We start from the raw sequence: 18,782 nt of genomic DNA, 5'->3' as shown, positions 1-18,782 counted from the left end.
GGGGGCAATACATGCACAGTGTCCGTGGTCTGAAGTACAGGCCTAGCTCGCAATGTGTCAAGAATTTGTGACATAGTGAGAGACATTCTGTCAGCAAAAGCTGCAAACTCAGTTCCTGTCACCTGGACAGCATTCACAGGTGGTACACCCTGGGACACGTCCAGCAGAGGTCCCGACTGTGCAAGCGCCGCAGGGGCCGAGCACTGCACACAATGGGGGTCCGTGGAGCCTGCCGGTAGAAAAGTCCCACATGCGGTGCAGGAAGCATACAATGTCTGTGCCTTGGCACCCTTGCGTTTTACGGGCGACATGCTGCTGGCTCTCTGCATGTGAGAGAGTCTATAGCCAAAGGGCGACCAGCGCTATGTAATACCAAGTATTTGTAGCAACAAAATACTAAGAATACTACGAGCACAAGAGGGGGTGAGCCCTGAGGGCTGCTTACCGCCCGCTGAACAGCGGGTAAGAGGCTGCAGAATGCCTTGTCTGGGTCTCCCCGGCTCCCCTCTGCAGCTCAGCGTGTCAGCAAGAATGGCTGCCGGCTAATGTGGAGAGGGGCGGTCCGTGGGAGTTCCCAAACAAAAGTGCGGGAACAGTGTCCCCTCTGTGCTGACTGTGAGGGCTGGAGTATGTAAAAACGACTCCAGCCCTCAGCGCTGATGCACTGGCCAGCGTCCCGCCCCTCTCCTGACTGGCAGGTCTGGGGGCGGGAACGAACGAAAGCAGGCCGCAAAAGCCGGGGACTCGAGTTATCAGCGCGGCCGCCGTAAAAGCGCGGGCCGCGCTGAAGTCCCCGGCGCACTACAAGTGCCAGCCGCGCCGCTGTTCCAGCGGCCGGCGCGACCGAGTCCTAGACGTGGGCAGCGTCCCGCCCCTCTCCTGACTGGCAGGTCTGGGGGCGGGAACGAACGGAAGCAGGCCGCAAAAGCCGGGGACTGTAGTGATCAGCGCGGCCGCCGTAAAAGCGCAGGCCGCGCTGAAGTCCCCGGCGCACTACAAGTGCCAGCCGTGCCGCAGTCCCAGCGGCCGGCGCGGCCGATTCCCATAAGTGTGCCTGCTTCAGCTAAGCTGAATGAGGCCATGGCACAGGCGCCGCAGCGCTGATGTCCCCCGGCGCACTACAACACCCAGCATGCTGCGGTGTGAGCGCCAAATGCACGGGGACACAGAGTACCTTAAGGAAGCAGGGCCATGTCCCTGATGTACTCCGCTCCATCCAGCATCTTCTCCAGGGGCTGTAGATGGAGCACGGTCTCAGTGCCTGGAGACCGGTAAATCCCACTTCACCCAGAGCCCTGTAAAAAGGGATGGGGAAGGAATCAGCATGTGGGCTCCTGCCGCCGTACCCGCAATGGGTACCTCAACCTTACAAACACCTCCGACATAAGTGGGGTGAGAAGGGAGCATGCTGGGAGTCTGTATAGACCCTCTTTTCTTCCATCCGACATAGTCAGCAGCTGCTGCTGACTAAAAACAATGGAGCTATGCGTGCGTGTCTGACCTCCTTGCGCACAAAGCTAAAACTGAGGAAGTACTCCTACGGGAGGGTGTATAGCCAGAAGGGGAGGGGCCTTACACTTTTAAGTGTAGTTCTTTGTGCGGCCTCCAGAGGCAGTAGCTATACACCCACTGTCTGGGTCTCCCAATTAGGAGCGAAAAAGAAAATATATTTTTATTCAATTCTGGTCTCCAGAACACAGTTTTTCTGTAGGTACTCAATTCAGGTGCGTGTTGGAGGGTCCTGAAAATATTTTCAATGTAGCGTCAGGCAGTGTAAAAACACACCTCTTTGATAAAAGGAGCAATAACACCCAGTTGTAAAACTGCTTACAATTTTCAAAGCAGAACAGCAGAGGAACATATTAATTTCTATGCCAAGGATGTAGACGTCATGGCCCAAAGAGAGGATTTTAGGTACTAACTGTAAAATCTTTCAGAGTCTACATTGGGGGGGGGCACAGAAAACCATAGGTGTTTGCTGACCCTATGAAAAAACAGCTCCTCATCAGTAGATTACACCCACCAACTGGGGCCGAGCTAGTCAGTTAGTGTGAAAGCAGTAGGAGAAGCAACGTGAATAACAAAAAAAACCTGGCCCAACACGATATCTAAGAATGTTGGGTGCTGTAGCCCCCAATGAATGCTCCGAGAACCTAAAACCTTTCTGCCTGGGTCTGAACCACTCAGGGAAGGATAAGAAAGATGTGTACTCAGTAGAACCTGGAAAAAGGTAAGTGCAGATAACAAGGAAGCAGCCTAGAGAGCTGCCGAATAGACCTAAAGATGAATGGTGTAGGAAGTCCTTAACACAGGTGATGAGAGCTGGAACGACAGTGAGGACGCCTTGTCCCTTGTCTAACAGGCATCCAGAATGGTAACATGAATCTAAACCGGAAGACCATTATAAAAACGCTCAAGGACACAAACAAGGAATTTGAGCATTTAATTCGGTTGTTCTAGACAGATAGAGGCGCTCAGACGCACTCTGTCCAGGTGCAAAATATTTTAGTCATAGGATGAGAAGGAGAGGAACAGAGCGAGAGAATGCTATCTTATGGCAAACCGGACGCAGGATCACCCTATTTAGGTGATTGTCAGGAAAAACGAACGACAAGATAGGGATGTTTTTAAGAGCCATGACCATGAAGGGATCAGGGGAGTAACAACCGCGGTCGCAGAAGTCACCATTGCGACCGGCCCTGGCAGGTTAGGGGCCCGGCGGACACCCTGCAGATTAGCAGCCAACTCCTTTCGGTGAAAGAGGAGCTGCGCTGTTCTGTCGCAGACCACGTGGCCGCTATATGACCCAGTGCCGCCACCACTGACACAGGGCTTCCCTGCCCAGTCATCGCACATGGCAATGATAAAGATTTGAGCGGCGCATGCACCATCATTCTCCCCCTGTGCCTGCGTGGTGACGTCACTCCTGTGTGACTGCTGTGCTGAGGCATGCAGAGTGCAGGATGGGAGGACGCTGACTGGAGCTGCGGGGGAACGGAGGAGAGAGGTGAGGACAGAGCAACGGTAGAACGAGGAGAGAGGTAATGACAGATCAACGGTGGAACGAGGAGAGGGGAGTACTTTTTTTCTTTTTTAAGTCAGTGAGTACACGGTGGCCAGAGGCCTGGGGGGGCTGCATTATACATGGAGGCCTGGGGGTGCTGCATAAAACATGAAGGACACCTTATACATGGACTATAGGGGTGCGCATTATACATGGTGTATGGGCCTGCATAATACAATATGTAAGTTTATGGAGCTGCATTATAATATATGGAGGACTATGGAGGCTACCTTATACATGGACTATGGGGGTGCATTATAAAACATGGAGGACTACGTGGTGCAGTATAATATATGAATATATGGAATACTATGGGGTGCATTATTAAATATGGAGAACTATAGGGTGAATTATGATACATGGAGGACTATGGGAGTTGCATTATAATAATTGGAGGGCTATTTTATACATGGAGGACTATGGAAATGCATAATACATGGAGGAATATGTGGGTGCATTCTAATATATGAAGGGTTATGTGGGACCCTTTATACTATATGGAAGGCTATGTGGGGGCCATTATAGTATTTGGAGAACTATATACGAGGGGGGGACAAAAGGTACAAGCATGGGATGAGAAGGTTTTGTGCTGAGGGAAAAAGGCGCTTTCTCTCAGCACCCAGCTTTCCCATGCTCTGCTATACATCTTCTCTCAGCACCCAGCTTTCCCATGCTCTGCTATACATCTTTTCTCAGCACCCAGCTTTCCCATGCTCTGCTATACATCTTCTCTCAGCACCTAGCTTTCCCATGCTCTGCTATACATCTTCTCTCAGCACCTAGCTTTTCCATGCTCTGATATGGGAAAGCTGGGCACTGAGGGAAAGATGTATAGCAGAGCATGGGGAAGTTGGTGCCGAGGACAAGATGGATATCAGAACATAGGAAATCTGGGTGCTGATAGAGTGACTTCAGATCATTGGAAACTTGGGTGCTGAGGGTAAGAGTCAAGTGTCAGCGTTATAATCCCGTACCCCAAGTGTCGGTGGACGTGGAGGGTGGCCCAGGTCTGAACTTTGCATCGGGGCTCTAGTTACACCACTGGAAGGGATCGTTGCCAGAAAAACCTTTTTGAGAACAAGGCAAAAAAATAACAGGATGCATTCCAAAGGAGGAGGCTATAAAGCGGTAAACCCCAGTCAAGGTCCCAGAGGATAACTGGAGGCTGATATAGATTAACTAAGTGGGCCCACCTCACGGGAAAATCTGATTTGTGAATGGTGTGCTAGGTGCCTTTGAAAAAGTCTGCTGGAACACCATTGTAAGTGTGAACAGTGTTCTAGCCAAAAAATACACACTCTATATGAAGTGAAAGCTGCACACCAAATTCAGAGAAATATGGACAAGCATACCTGCTTTATAATACATAAGGAATGAAAAACTGAAAAAAATGAAAATGTAACATTGCATAACTGCTGAGGATTATTTGACTTCAATACATTAGCTAAATATCTCTTTTTCAAATAATCCTCAGCAGTCATGCAATGTCACATTTTCAATTTTTCATATGGCTAATTGTATTTTTCATGCCTTCTGTATTATAAAGCAGGTATGCTTGTGCATATTTCTCTGAATTTGGTGTGCAGCTTTCACTCCATATAGGTTCCTTTGAAAGGCTTAAAAGGCAGAGAATAGACTTAAAGAGAACTGACTCAACGTTCAACGACACAATGGTAGGGAGGGAACGACATGACCAAGGATAGGTACAAAAGGAGGAGTGTTTCCCTTCTTTGATAATGAACAATGAGCTTATCGGAGAAACCGGTAGTTCTGGAGAAAAAAAAAAAAGGGGGGGGGGACAGTGCAATAGATATGGTAGTTTCCATGAGTTGTCTGCAAGAAGGTAGACAACCTCCATGGGGTGGTAGACTTCCTTTGGAGACCCAAATCCACTGATCTTTCTGGAACCAGAGAATGATGGAGGGAAGTGGCAAATGGACAACTCAGGAAACCAGCACGGCATTGGACACAACTGCAGCGTGCCGCAGAACCTGGACACAAACTGAGGGATCGTATAGTACTGGAAGCCATCATACAGATGTTAAGGGTGCTGCATCGTAACGAATATGAAAGAGAACAGTCTGAACAGGTGACTAAGTCTCCTGTCAAAGTTCCTTCGGAGGTAAAGAAGTTGTCAGGCTGGATCGTGCTTCGGGAATGTGAATTGCTGCAAGACTGGCACATCCTGTTCAGACAATGATCAGAAGACTCAGCTGTGACCAAACCAGATAGCATTCCACCTTAGCGACTAATGAGTGTCGTGGCAATGCTGATTAGATGTGGAGCGCGGCTTGACAGAAGATCCTACCAAAAAAGGATAGGCAATGAAATGGCTCTGAGTTCCAGATGAAGAAGGGAGGGATGTCTCACTGATCTTATCAGCAACCCTCAATAGTGTAGACTGGAATAAAGGTCTCCAACTGAGGAGACTGGAGGTCATCATCACAAACTTCTAACATTTAAGGAAGGAGTCTTGCGAATAAATACAGAAGAACAGTGCCCCCAGGGGAAGATTAAGTGGCTGGGGAGGGATCTATTATACTAAGGAAATCGCTTGGGAGAAGTGAAAAATCGCTCAAAACACAAGGATAAGAGGAGAGAGAAGGACTGTTCAAATCTCCCCCGAAGGAGAAGTTTGCTCTAGTAGACTTTCGCCACTTGCTGAAGAGAAGATCCTTGAATCTTGTGTGATCTGGGTAAGGAAGACTAAGATCCTCCTGGTGAATAGGATGGCAAGTCCGCGTAACAGAAGCAGCCGCAGATTCCTTGGAGGTAATTTCCGATAGCAGAGGCGTCATCTTGGAAGCATAGAGGCACACACCAGTCTGTAAGCCTGGGAAACAGAATGGTTGGTGGGTGTGCCCTTACTGAGGAGAACTTTTTTGCATAGTGTCAGAATCCTAGTATCAGCAGCATACACCCATGGTTTCCTGTGTCCCCAATGAAGCGATGGAGGAATCAATGGTTGCTCAAAAATTTTGCAACTTCTGTCAATTTTTATGCCAGTCCTAGCTGTTCATTAAAGGGAATCTGTCAGGTCCCTTATGCCCTCGATTTTAGTAAATCGCATTAAACAGGGCTGGTTAGGCAGAGAATTTTGGCATACACATGTAAATGCTGCTGGGTTGGGGGGCATAGGGGGGACAGGTTCCCTGTAAGAGGCAGAATATTAAAAATATTTACTCACTTATATAGCGCCATTAATTCCACAGCACTGTACATAAATCAGAAACACTGTCCCCATCGGGGCTCACAATCTTAATTCCCTATCATTATGATTTTCTAAGTGTGGGAGGAAACTGGAGAACGAGGAGGAAAGCCACGCAAAGATGGGGAGGACATACAAACGCCTTGCAGAAGTTGTCCTTGGTGGGATTTGAACCCAAGACTCCAGCGCTACAAGACTGCAGTGCTAACCACTGAGCTGCTCTTAATGCTTTTTAACCGCTTCCTGACTGCCCTTTAATTTTAAACGTTGAGGCGGTGCACACATGACTTTGCAATGACGTTTTAGAATGCTTTGAAAAGCAAACAGCTGCATTGGATTGTGCAGCTGGCTCTGTATACAGTATAAGAATTATCTTAGCAGACCCATATCAGCTTTGAAGTTAAAGCCGGAGGTAGAGCTCACCCTGTAACTGGGGTTATATGCCCGACCCAGTTACAAGGGAAATCCTCAAAAATGAAATAGACTTAAATGTTAAGTCTTTTGGGATCAGCATTTTTTCATGACTTTATATGTGAGAGCACAAAAGAAAGGCAGCCACTGACAATCCAAATCGCTATTGCTACCCCATCCCCAAAGCAAAACATCTCTGGTGTATTAAAATAATTTCTACAGGAAGGAGAATAATAAATAATAATAATAATAATAATAATAATAATAATATTTAAAATGAAACATATAGGGTAGACCTGGAATACTAAGCCGCAGCCACAATATAAATAACGGAGCTTGTGTTCTGGCAGCATCCAAAAACTTCCAAACAAGATTGGTGGCGGTGCCAAGTGTAGCACCCCCTGATCAGATATCGATGGCCTAACCAAAGGATAAGTCATCAATAAAGAAAAAAGGTAGTGGCCTACCCAATCTTTCCTGTATGACTGTGCACACAGACAACTGTCAATCACTGAGCAGGACCGCCCACTGGACTCATGTGGACACAAAACCCAGGGATTTCTAGAAGTAAAATACAAATGATACTAATTCTTTTCCAACAAACCTATACATCACTCTGCTCGGATCAGAATGCACGCATAATATTCTAGGGGCACACTACAGGGCACAGTACCGACAGATTTGCTTTTTGGTTCTTTGTAATCCTCCATACACACCATTTTCGAGGATATGTGCCATTTGTCACAATTGGAGGGTGTACTTCTCAGGCTTTGCTTGGGTCGGATTTTTTTTTAAGACATTGATTTTTATACATGGTTTACAGAATATTTCATATAGATGAAAAATTGCATGAAGGTGAAGTACTGATTCTTCAATATGCCAAATGTAAAACATACAAGTGGCCCAAAACCCTTCCAAGGGCAGATGTAGGCACATACTTCTATACAACACATATAATTACACAGACGGCTCCTCTGCCTCACCTGGCTGGTACATGCGCTCCATAGATATACACAGGTCCCCAATCCTACGCTTAACACGTTCAGGGATGACCAGTCCACCAGATTAAGGTAGAAGTCATCTTGCAGTTCTGGGGCATCAAGTACCTTAAATGGAATTTTAGAAATCTTCCGTGTGGGTTTTCGGGGAGAGCGCAAAAGTTTCTGACTGTGGAGTAAAAGGAAAAAAAAAATAAAAGAAATGTAGTTTTTACCTAACAAGATAACTTTTTTTTTTCCGGTGTTAGAGTGGTGCTTTAAGGGTGTTTTACACGCTGTGACATTGCTACCGATATATCGTCGGGGTCACGTCATTAGTGACGCACATCCAGCGCCGTTAGCGACATTGCAGCGCATGACACCAATGAGCGACGATCAACAAGCGCAAAAACGTGAAAAATCGTTGCTCGTTGACACGTCGTTCATTTTCTTAATATCGTTGCTGCTGCCGGTACGATGTTGTTAGTCGTTCCTGTGGCAGTACACATCGCTATGTGTGACACCGCAGGAACGACGAACATCTCATTACCTGCCTCCACCGGCAATGCGGAAGGAAGGAGGTGGGCGGGATGTTCCGGCCGCTCATCTCCGCCCCTCCGCTTCTCTTGGACGGCTGCCTTGTGACGTCGATTTGCCCGTGTCGCACAACCGACGGGGGCGGGTACGCTCGCTAGCGATATCGGTACCGATATCGCAGCGTGTAAAGTACCCTTTAGTCCCCTGCCCCGTCTTATTCTTACCCTCTGGTGTTTTCATCCTTTTTGGTGCCACTCTGGTCCCAAGGCGCCATCTTGTAGCCGTAATTTCTGACTGTCCAGAAGTTACATCACAAGCACTCAATGCAACTCTATGAGAGCCAGAACGAGGCCAGAATGAGGCGCTCATAGAGTTTCACTGAGTTGTGACCTACGACTCGCACCATGAAATACTGGAGCTGCCGGCAGGTCACAAATTACAGGAAACTGATGAAGATAGCAGCAGCTGAGCATACTACAGGGGTCAGGGAACTTGGATTTAAAGCACCACTCCGGGGGGAAATTATAAAAAAAAGAAGTGGTGGTGATGCTTTAAAGTTTTAAAATGGCAACTAATAGCCTTACCTTTTGTTACTCACTGGTGATAAGGAATATGGAGATACTTCATTTCCATCATCAGGGCTTGATCGCTTTGAGCTCAAGGAATACTGAAAAGAAAAAATAAATAAATTAAAAAATAGAACTTTATGCAAGACCTCCTAATAGCTACATTGTCCTTTTAGTTTTCCCCCCTGAGTTGGCAATTATAGTTAAATAAACCATATGTTTGGACTATAAAACGGCGGCATAAGTGGGACAAAGCTGTAAACCTGACGCTGGAGCGGAGAGGGGATATCGAAGGTGTGATGCGGGCGCCATTTATCTCCGGGCAGTGAATACGATGGGCTTCAAGAAAATGGCGGCAGAGGCAGCACATGCGCAGATTTAGTTCTCAGAGAGCTATATCCGAATTATAGAATGGACTCAAGGATTATAAAACGGACCCTCATTTTTAAGGTTAAAATAGTTTTTTTCCTATTTTCTTCCTCTAAATTTGGGGTGAATCTTATAATCCGATGTGTCTTAAAAGATACGGTAATTGATATCAAAATTCCATAGTTATCTCCACTAACCGTATATCTCTCCCCCTAAGCCCTTTTTTCACTATGTCTACCTTAGTTCATATAAGAGGATACCACTGAATGCCTTAAAGGGAACCAGTCAGCAATTTTTTTCCCTATAAGCTGCGGCCACAACCAGTGGGCTCTTATATACAGAATTGTAACATGCCGCATATAAGATCCCAGGCCACTGTGTAGAATGTAAAAATCACTTTATAGTACTCACCTAAACCGGTCACTACGGTGGATGTGGCTCAAATGGGCGTCTTTGTCCTGCGGTGCCGGCGCCTCCTCTTTCGGCCATCTTCATCCTCCTTCTGAAGCCTGGGTGCATGACGTGTCTACGGCACACACACTCGCCGGTCCCGCGCAGGCGTACTACAATACTTTGATCTCCCTTGCTCCGGACCTAAATACCGGCGAGTGTGTATGTCGTCGGACGCTTCTTGCACCGCGGCTTCAGAAGATGGAGGACAAAGATATCCGAAATAGGAGGTGCTGACACCGGAGAACGGAGACGCCCATCTGACCCACATCCACCGCACCGACCCTTTTAGGCGAGTGTTATGAAGTGTTTTTTACATTCTACACAGCGGCCTGGGCTCTTATATACAACATGTTAGAATGCTGTATATAAGAGCCCAGTGGTGGAGGCCGCAGCTTATAGGCGACAGGTTCCCTTTAAGCAATATTATAGGAAACATTGAGGATGGAGGTGAGATACCGTGAAAAGACTCTTTTTTTCAGGTGTGGATGGTTGAAGGCGGCGGTCTTCAGTTTGAGGGTCCTGAACCTTTTCAATTCCGGCCCCCAACAATTCGTTCTTCAACAAAGCAGAGTACGCCAATCCATCTATAAAGATAGTGCAAGGACAAGTGATCAATCTAAAATCATCACGAGATGTATAAAACTTTATACAAATATACTTTTTGTAACCCATATCCATAAACAGTGTAATTAAAGGGATTGTCCATTTTCAATTGCTGTTAATTTAGACATATCAATATTTTCCAGAGAATACCCTCAAGAGTATAAAGAACATTTGTCATGTCTCACCTTTCCCGCTATCAGAAGTGGCATCTTTGGCTTTTCTGTTTTGACTGGGAGATTTTTCGTTTTCCTATAAAAAGAATAGGAAATACCTAGCTTTAAGGATTATACGTACATATAGATCTTAGTGACTTTTTTTATAGCAATGAATATTTAGAAAAAACTATGGACTCCAAAATTATGTCATAAATGTAGGTGTGTGTTTGGCAACCATAACCGCTTTCGGAATCTACTAAAATGGTAAACGCTGATTTCGGCCATATTTTTTCTAAAGTTCTCCAAAAGCGAAGATCACTGCACTGAATGTAAAATCCAGGACTGCAAATTGTACATTCAGGTCTGAACAAGGCCCAACATCATTATACATACTGCAGGCACTGGCATTAATAGGTCACTCACGTTTATTCGGTGAAAGTTAATACTCCAGTTTGCTCCGGCTCTTGATGGAATAAACCTATCTCCATGCTTACTGGGAGAAGACATAGGAGAATTGGATGGGGTCAATGTCCTTCTCATTTCGGTTACCTGCATCAGGAAGAATGAAAAGAGCTTAAGGTTAGAAAAAAATAATGACCGTTTCCCAACTGTGCTCTCTGCCAGGCTGCTAGCAGAGGTAACGTTGCCTCTGCAGCAGGGGATAAAGCTGTTTGAATTCAGCAACTTAGAGTCAGAGTGGCGCAAGGGGGCGTGCCGGACTGCTGCGTGTGCTTAAACATAGCAAATAAACAACAGATGGACCTTTGCAAGATAGGCATCAATGAATTTTGTGCTTTAACCCTTGCAGCATGCTGCCTTCAGCTTACATAGCAAAAACCTGCTGACAGATTCCCTTAACTCCATATGTGCTATTAGGACGGTGGGTTTAGAATAACCACCATGTTCAGTAGTGAAAAGGAGCATTAGAAGACAATTATTAATATTTCCTAACGACCTGTGGTGGAATTTCTAAATTAAATCTGAGAATTTCGGTTGGCAAGAACATTATTAGGCATGATATGGTCAATAAAAGTGCAATAGAAAATCTTGTGATGAAGATGCAATCAAAGAAGAAGGAGCAGAACAAGACATTTTTTAGGTCACACAAGATATTAGTCATTTTACTTAGCAATGCTCATCTACAGTATGTGTGTTCTGTACATGCATATACAAGTGCATCTCAAATTAGATCATCATCAAAAAGCTAATTTCAATAATTCAATACAAAAAGGGAAACACATATATAGAGTCATTACAAACAGTGATCTATTTCAAGTGTTTATTTCAGTTAATGTTGATAATTATGGCTTACAGCTAATGAAAACCCAAAAGTCATCATCTTTAAAAATTAGAATAATTACCACAAAACACCTGCAAAGGCTTCCTATGCGTTTAAAGAAGGGAATTTTGTTTACTTACCGTAAATTCCTTTTCTTCAAGCTCCTATTGGGAGACCCAGACTATTGGGTGTATAGCTTCTGCCTCCGGAGGCCACACAAAGTATTACACTTTAAAAAGTGTAACCCCTCCCCTCTGCCTATACACCCTCCCGTGCATCACGGGCTCCTCAGTTTTGGTGCAAAAGCAGGAAGGAGAAAACTTATAAATTGGTCTAGGGTAAATTCAATCCGAAGGATGTTCGGAGAACTGAACCATGAACCAAAAGAACAATTCAACATGTGTACACAAAAAAACAACCAGCCCGAAGGGTACAGGGGCGGGTGCTGGGTCTCCCAATAGGAGCTAGAAGAAAAGGAATTTACGGTAAGTAAACAAAATTCCCTTCTTCTTTGTCGCTCCATTGGGAGACCCAGACAATTGGGGGGTGGGTAAAAGAATACCTCAATAAAAAGAGCCGAAAAAACGGCCCCCTCTTACAGGTGGGCAACCGCCGCCTGAAGGACTCGCCTACCTAGACTGGCGTCTGCCGAAGCATAGGCATGCACTTGATAGTGTTTCGTGAAAGTGTGCAGACTAGACCACGCAGCTGCCTGACACACCTGAGCCGAGCCCGGTGCCGCAATGCCCAGGACGCACCCACGGCTCTGGTAGAATGGGCTTTCAGCCCTGAAGGAAGCGGAAGCCCAGAAGAACGGTAGGCTTCGAGAATCGGTTCCTTGATCCACCGAGCCAAGGTTGACTTGGAAGCCTGCGAGCCCTTACGCTGGCCAGCGACAAGGACAAAGAGCGCATCTGAACGACGCAGGGGCCCCGTGCGAGACACGTAGAGCCGGAGTGCTCTCACAAGATCCAAAGAGTGCAAATCCTTTTCACACTGGTGAATTGGATTAGGGCAAAATGAAGGCAAGGAGATATCCTGATTGAGATGAAAAGGGGGATACCACCTTAGGGAGAAATTCCGGGACCGGACGCAGAACCACCTTATCCTGGTGAAACACCAGGAAGGGGGCTTTGCATGACAGCGCTGCTAGCTCAGACACTCTTCGGAGTGATGTAACTGCCACTAGGAAGACCACCTTCTGCGAAAGACGTGATAAAGAGACATCCCGCAGCGGCTCGAAAGGTGGTTTCTGAAGAGCCGTTAGCACCCTGTTAAGATCCCAGGGTTCCAGCGGACGCTTGTAAGGTGGGACTATGTGGCAAACTCCCTGCAGGAACGTGCGGACCTGTGGAAGCCTGGCTAGGCGCTTTTGAAAAAACACGGAGAGCGCCGATACTTTTCCCTTGAGAGAGCCAAGTGACAAACCCTTGTCCATTCTGGATTGAAGGAATGAAGAAAAGTGGGTAAGGCAAACGGCCATGGAGTAAAACCGTTATTAGCGCACCAGGATAGGAAGATTTGCCAAGACCTATAATAGATCTTGGCGGACGTAGGTTTCCTGGCCTGTCTCATGGTGGCAATGACATCCTGAGATAACCCTGAAAAAGCTAGGAGCCAGGACTCAATGGCCACACAGTCAGGTTGAGGGCCACAGAATTCAGATGGAAAAATGGGCCTAGTGACAGCAAGTCTGGGCGGTCTGGAAGCGCCCACGGTTGACCCACCGTGAGATGCCACAGATCCGGGTACCACGACCGCCTCGGCCAGTCGTGGCGAAGCAGCTCAAGAAATTGCAATTTTTTGCCAAAAATCTCAAATTTTTTTTTATAATAAGTACAGTTTGGAATGTTTAGTGCTGTAGTGCACATTTGGTGCTGGCTTTTTGTTTTTTCTTCATTGAATTGGTCGGTGGTTGACCTCCACCTTGCTATGCACCCCAATTTGGGATGTATTCCATCTGTCTGGATTTTGGCGGTTGGTGACTGTTCACATTAAGTCATCAGGCTTTGTCCACAGGCTATTTACTTCATGCAGCATTTGCTTGGACCTGTCCCGCCCACAGCCATGACTCAGTCATGGGTACGGGATTGAAATAGACCAGGTGAGTGCTGCTAAGAGCAGTTCTACTATTCATATGTGAGGCCGTATGGCACATTTTATAAAAATATTTTAGTGTAGGACTGCTTCAAATGAGATTTGCCGTGACGTGGCGAAGCAGCTCAAGAAATTGCAATTTTTTGCCAAAAATCTCAAAAAAATTTTTTTATAATAAGTACAGTTTGGAATGTTTAGTGCTGTAGTGCACATTTGGTGCTGGCTTTTTGTTTTGTTTTTTTTCCCTTGAGAGAGCCAAGTGACAAACCCTTGTCCATTCTGGATTGAAGGAATGAAGAAAAGTGGGTAAGGCAAACGGCCATGGAGTAAAACCGTTATTAGCGCACCAGGATAGGAAGATTTGCCAAGACCTATAATAGATCTTGGCGGACGTAGGTTTCCTGGCCTGTCTCATGGTGGCAATGACATCCTGAGATAACCCTGAAAAAGCTAGGAGCCAGGACTCAATGGCCACACAGTCAGGTTGAGGGCCACAGAATTCAGATGGAAAAATGGGCCTAGTGACAGCAAGTCTGGGCGGTCTGGAAGCGCCCACGGTTGACCCACCGTGAGATGCCACAGATCCGGGTACCACGACCGCCTCGGCCAGTCTGGAGCGACGAGAATGGCGCGACGGCAGTCGGACCTGATCTTGCGTAGTACTCTGGGCAGCATCGTCAGAGGAGGAAACACATAAGTCAGTCGAAACTGCGACCAATCCTGGACTAACGCGTCCGCCGCCAGAGCTCTGTGATCCTGACACCGTGCCATGAATGCCGGGACTTTGTTGTTGTGCCGTGACGCCATGAGATCGACGTCCGGCGTTCCCCAGCGGCGACAGATCTCTCGAAACACGTCTGGGTGCAGAGACCATTCCCCCGCGTCCATGCCTTGACGACTGAGAAAATCTGCTTCCCAGTTTTCTACGCCCGGGATGTGAACTGCGGAGATGGTGGAAGCTGTGGCTTCCACCCACTGCAGAATCCGTCGGCCTTCCTGGAAGGCTTGACGACTGCGAGTGCCGCCTTGGTGGTTGATGTATGCGACGGCAGTGGCGTTACATAGTTACTTAGGTTGAAAAAAGACCTAGGTCCATCTAGTTCAACCTTCCTCCACCAGTTCTACATTTAGTCACTAAGTCATTTATAACCAACAATGTTTTGTGTACTGAGGAAATCATCCAGCCCTTTTTTAAAAGCTGTTATAGTATCTGCCATTACTACCTCTTGTGGTAGTGTATTCCACAGTCTGACCGCTCTAACTGTAAAGAACCCTTTCTTATTTAGGTGTCGGAATCGCTTTTCTTCCACTCGCAGTGAGTGCCCCCTAGTCCTTAGTACTGTCTTTGGAAGGAATAAGTCATGTGCCAGTCCTTTATATTGACCACACATGTATTTATACATATAAATGAGATCTCCTCTGAGACGTCTTTTTTCTAAGCTAAACATATCTAACTTTTTCAACCTGTCATCATATGGGAGGCCTTCCATTCCTTGTAATAGTCTAGTTGCCCGCCTTTGAACTGACTCTAACTTCTGAATGTCCTTTTTAAAATGTGGAGCCCAAAACTGGATCCCGTATTCCAGATGTGGCCTTACAAGTGATTTATAGAGGGGTAACAATACGTTGGGATCACGGGATCTAGTCTCTCTTTTTATACACCCTAAAATCTTGTTTGCTTTAGCAGCTGCTGCTTGACATTGAGTGCTGCTGCTCAGCTTATTTGTAATGAGAATACCCAAGTCCTTCTCCTGTTCTGTAGTCCCGAGTTTACTTCCATTTAATGTATACGCAGCTATAGGATTACTCCGTCCTAGGTGCATTACTTTACATTTATCAACATTAAATCTCATTTGCCAAGTATCTGCCCATTCTGACATCTTATCCAGATCTTTTTGTAATATTGTACTATCCAGGTCAGTTTTTAATATCCTACATAGTTTGGTGTCATCGGCAAAGACTGACACTTTACTATCAATCCCATCCACAAGGTCATTAATAAAGAGAGTAAAAAGAATCGGTCCAAGCACAGATCCCTGTGGCACCCCACTGCTGACTATAGCCCATTTAGAGAATGTACCATTTATGACTACTCTTTGTTTCCTATCTTTTAGCCAATTCCTTACCCAGTTGCATATTGTGTCCCCTAGTCCTTGCTTCTGGAGCTTTAGTATAAGGCTATTATGTGGTACAGTATCAAATGCCTTTGCAAAGTCCAAATAAATCACATCAGCTGCATTACCAATATCCAGGTTTATACTTACCCCCTCATAGAACCCCAACAGGTTGGTTAGACACGACTTATCTTTCATGAATCCATGCTGTTTGTCAGTTATATTATTTTCTGCAATATATTTTTGCATGTCATCCCTTAAAATGCCCTCAAAAACTTTGCATACTACTGATGTCAGGCTTACTGGACGGTAGTTGCCTGTATCTACCCTCTTACCTTTCTTAAATATCGGTACCACATCAGCAATCCTCCAATCCTGAGGCACCAACCCTGTTACAAGTGAGTCTAAAAAGATGAGATACAGCGGTCTGTCGATTACGGAGCTCAATTCCCTCAATATTCGTGGATGAATGCCATCTGGCCCTGGGGATTTGTCTATGTTTAATTTACTCAGACGTAGGCGTACTTTATCTTGTGTTAAATTAATTATATCGGGTGGTGGACTTTGATTTTTCACTTGTTGAATGATCCCTGGTACAGTCAGTTCCTTGGTGAATACAGATGAGAAATGCCTATTTAATATCTCAGTCTTTTGTTTGTCCTCTATAACTAACTTGTTATTATATTTTAAGGGGCCAATACTATCCTTTGTTTTCCTTTTGGCATTAATGTATTTATAAAATATTTTGGGATTTATTTTAATGTCATTGGCGATTTTTGTTTCAGTAGCTAATTTTGCTTTTTTTATTTCTTTTTTACATTTCCTATTGATATCTTTATACTCCTGCAATGCTATTTCTGTATTCTGAGCCTTTAAGATTTTAAATGCCCTTTGTTTTTGTTTTATTATACTTTGTACAGTCTTATTTATCCATAGTGGTTTCTTTTTATTCCTGGACATTTTATTACCAGAGGGTATACGTTTTTTACAGGACTCTAGTAGTATATCCTTAAACTTACCCCATTTATGTTCGGTATCCCCAGTTACCATGACTTTGTCCCAATCTACACATTTAAGCTCTTCCCTTAATTTGTTGAAATCAGCTTTCCTAAAATTCCAGGTTTTAGCATTCCCCCTTTGAAATGTTCTATTGAATATTACTTTGAAGCTTACCATATTATGATCGCTGGTGCCCAAGTGCTCCCGAACCTGTAGATCTGAAATTGTATCCGGTCTATTTGACAGGACCAGATCTAGCAAATTATCTCCCCTGGTCGGTTCATCTAACATCTGAGAGAGGAAATGGTCTTGAATAGTAGATAAGAACTTACAGCTTTTAGCAGAACCAGAAGATTCTATGTCCCACTGTATGTCTGGATAGTTGAAATCCCCCATAATAAGAACCCGATTATTATTATTAGCTGCCTTTTCAATTTGTTCCAGCATTTCACCCTCTATTTGTTCAGGTATGTTAGGAGGCTTATAGCAAACTCCAATTAGCATTTTTCCATTATTCCCCTCCCCATGTACATTTACCCATACTGACTCTACATTGTTGCTGTTCCCCTCAATGTCATCATACAACACAGGTTTTAGGTTAGATTTAATAAATATACACACCCCACCACCTTTTTGGCCTTTCCTGTCCTTCCTAAATATACTATAACCCTGTATGTTTGTCACCCAGTCATGGCTTTCATCCAGCCAGGTTTCCGTAATGCCCACCACATCATAATCCATGGTTGACATAAGAGTCTCCAATTCATTCATTTTGTTTGCAAGACTTCCTGCATTTGCCAGTAGACATTTAATCCTATTAACACCTTTATTACTCCTAGCCTCCCTACGTTCCTTGTATGTCCCATCCCCCCCTAATCCTTCATTGACCCCTACAGTCTCCCTGTCTCTATCTGCTCTATCTATCCCCTTATTTTCTCCACTACCCTCCCTCCCCCCGATCCTAGTTTAAAAGCTCCTCCATCCGTCTGACCATTTTCTCCCCCAGCACAGCTGCACCTTCCCCATTGAGGTGCAGCCCGTCCCTACCGTAGAGCCTGTAGCCGACTGAGAAGTCGGCCCAGTTCTCCATGAACCCGAACCCTTCCTTCCTGCACCAATTTCTAAGCCACATATTTATCTCCCTAAGCTCCTGCTGTCTTTCTAGTGACGCTCGTGGCACCGGTAGTATTTCTGAAAACACCACCTTGGAGGTCCTGGACTTCAGCTTCTCTCCTAGTTCCCTGTAATCATTTTTAAGGACCTTCCACCTGCCTCTAACTTTGTCATTAGTACCAATGTGCACCATGACCGCTGGGTTTTCCCCAGCCCCACCCAGCAATCTGTCTATCCGATCCACAATATGCCGAACCCGAGCACCCGGCAGACAACACACTGTTCGGCATTCACGGTCTCGGCGACAGATGACCTTGTCTGTCCGCCTAATTATAGAGTCCCCTACCACCAACATCTGTCTGGGCTTTGCTGCACTCCTATTTCCCTCCCTCCTACAGCATTTGTTTTCCTGGTTGCTAGGAGCAACATCCTTCTGTAGTGACCCTAGTCCAGGCCCTTCATTCCTAATATCAGCCAAACAGGCATATTTACTAGGTTGTGCCAGGTCAGGACTAGGCTCCCTGACACTTTTCCCCCTACCTCTTCTTCTAACTGTTACCCAGCTACCTACCTCTGGGTCCTGATCTTCCCCACTTCCACCCTCCTCCATATCACTGGCCCCAGCCAGAGAAAGCTCAGTGAGCTCTAAACTCCTCTCCAGGTTTGCAATGCCCCTTAGTGTTGCAAGCTGCTTATTTAGATCAGTTACCTTGGCTTCCAAATACGCAACATGCTGGCATCGAGTGCAGACATAGTCACCCTCGAACGGCTGCTCAAGGCATACATACATCTGACAAGATACACACCTGGTAGCATTGTCCATGGAGCACCTATCAA

At 45.7% G+C, this 18,782-nt stretch overlaps 1 protein-coding gene across 1 annotated transcript in view; it reads right to left on the bottom strand.

Moving 5' to 3' along the window:
- Positions 1–18,782, bottom strand: part of FZR1 (fizzy and cell division cycle 20 related 1) — a 102,978-nt gene that overhangs the window by 48,817 nt on the left and 35,379 nt on the right. Inside the window, exons 3-7 of the mRNA XM_075352454.1 lie at positions 10,767–10,892; positions 10,374–10,437; positions 10,042–10,169; positions 8,782–8,864; positions 7,667–7,850 (exon numbers count right to left, since the gene is read on the bottom strand). Coding sequence (XP_075208569.1) covers positions 7,667–7,850; positions 8,782–8,864; positions 10,042–10,169; positions 10,374–10,437; positions 10,767–10,892 — 585 coding nt within the window. The remainder of the gene's footprint in view (positions 1–7,666; positions 7,851–8,781; positions 8,865–10,041; positions 10,170–10,373; positions 10,438–10,766; positions 10,893–18,782) is intronic.

This window comes from Anomaloglossus baeobatrachus, chromosome 1 (genome assembly GCF_048569485.1).
Source record: "Anomaloglossus baeobatrachus isolate aAnoBae1 chromosome 1, aAnoBae1.hap1, whole genome shotgun sequence".
Taxonomy (NCBI): Eukaryota; Metazoa; Chordata; class Amphibia; order Anura; family Aromobatidae; genus Anomaloglossus; species Anomaloglossus baeobatrachus.
Note: the sequence above shows the minus strand (reverse complement) of the source record. Positions and strands in the feature narration are given on the sequence as shown.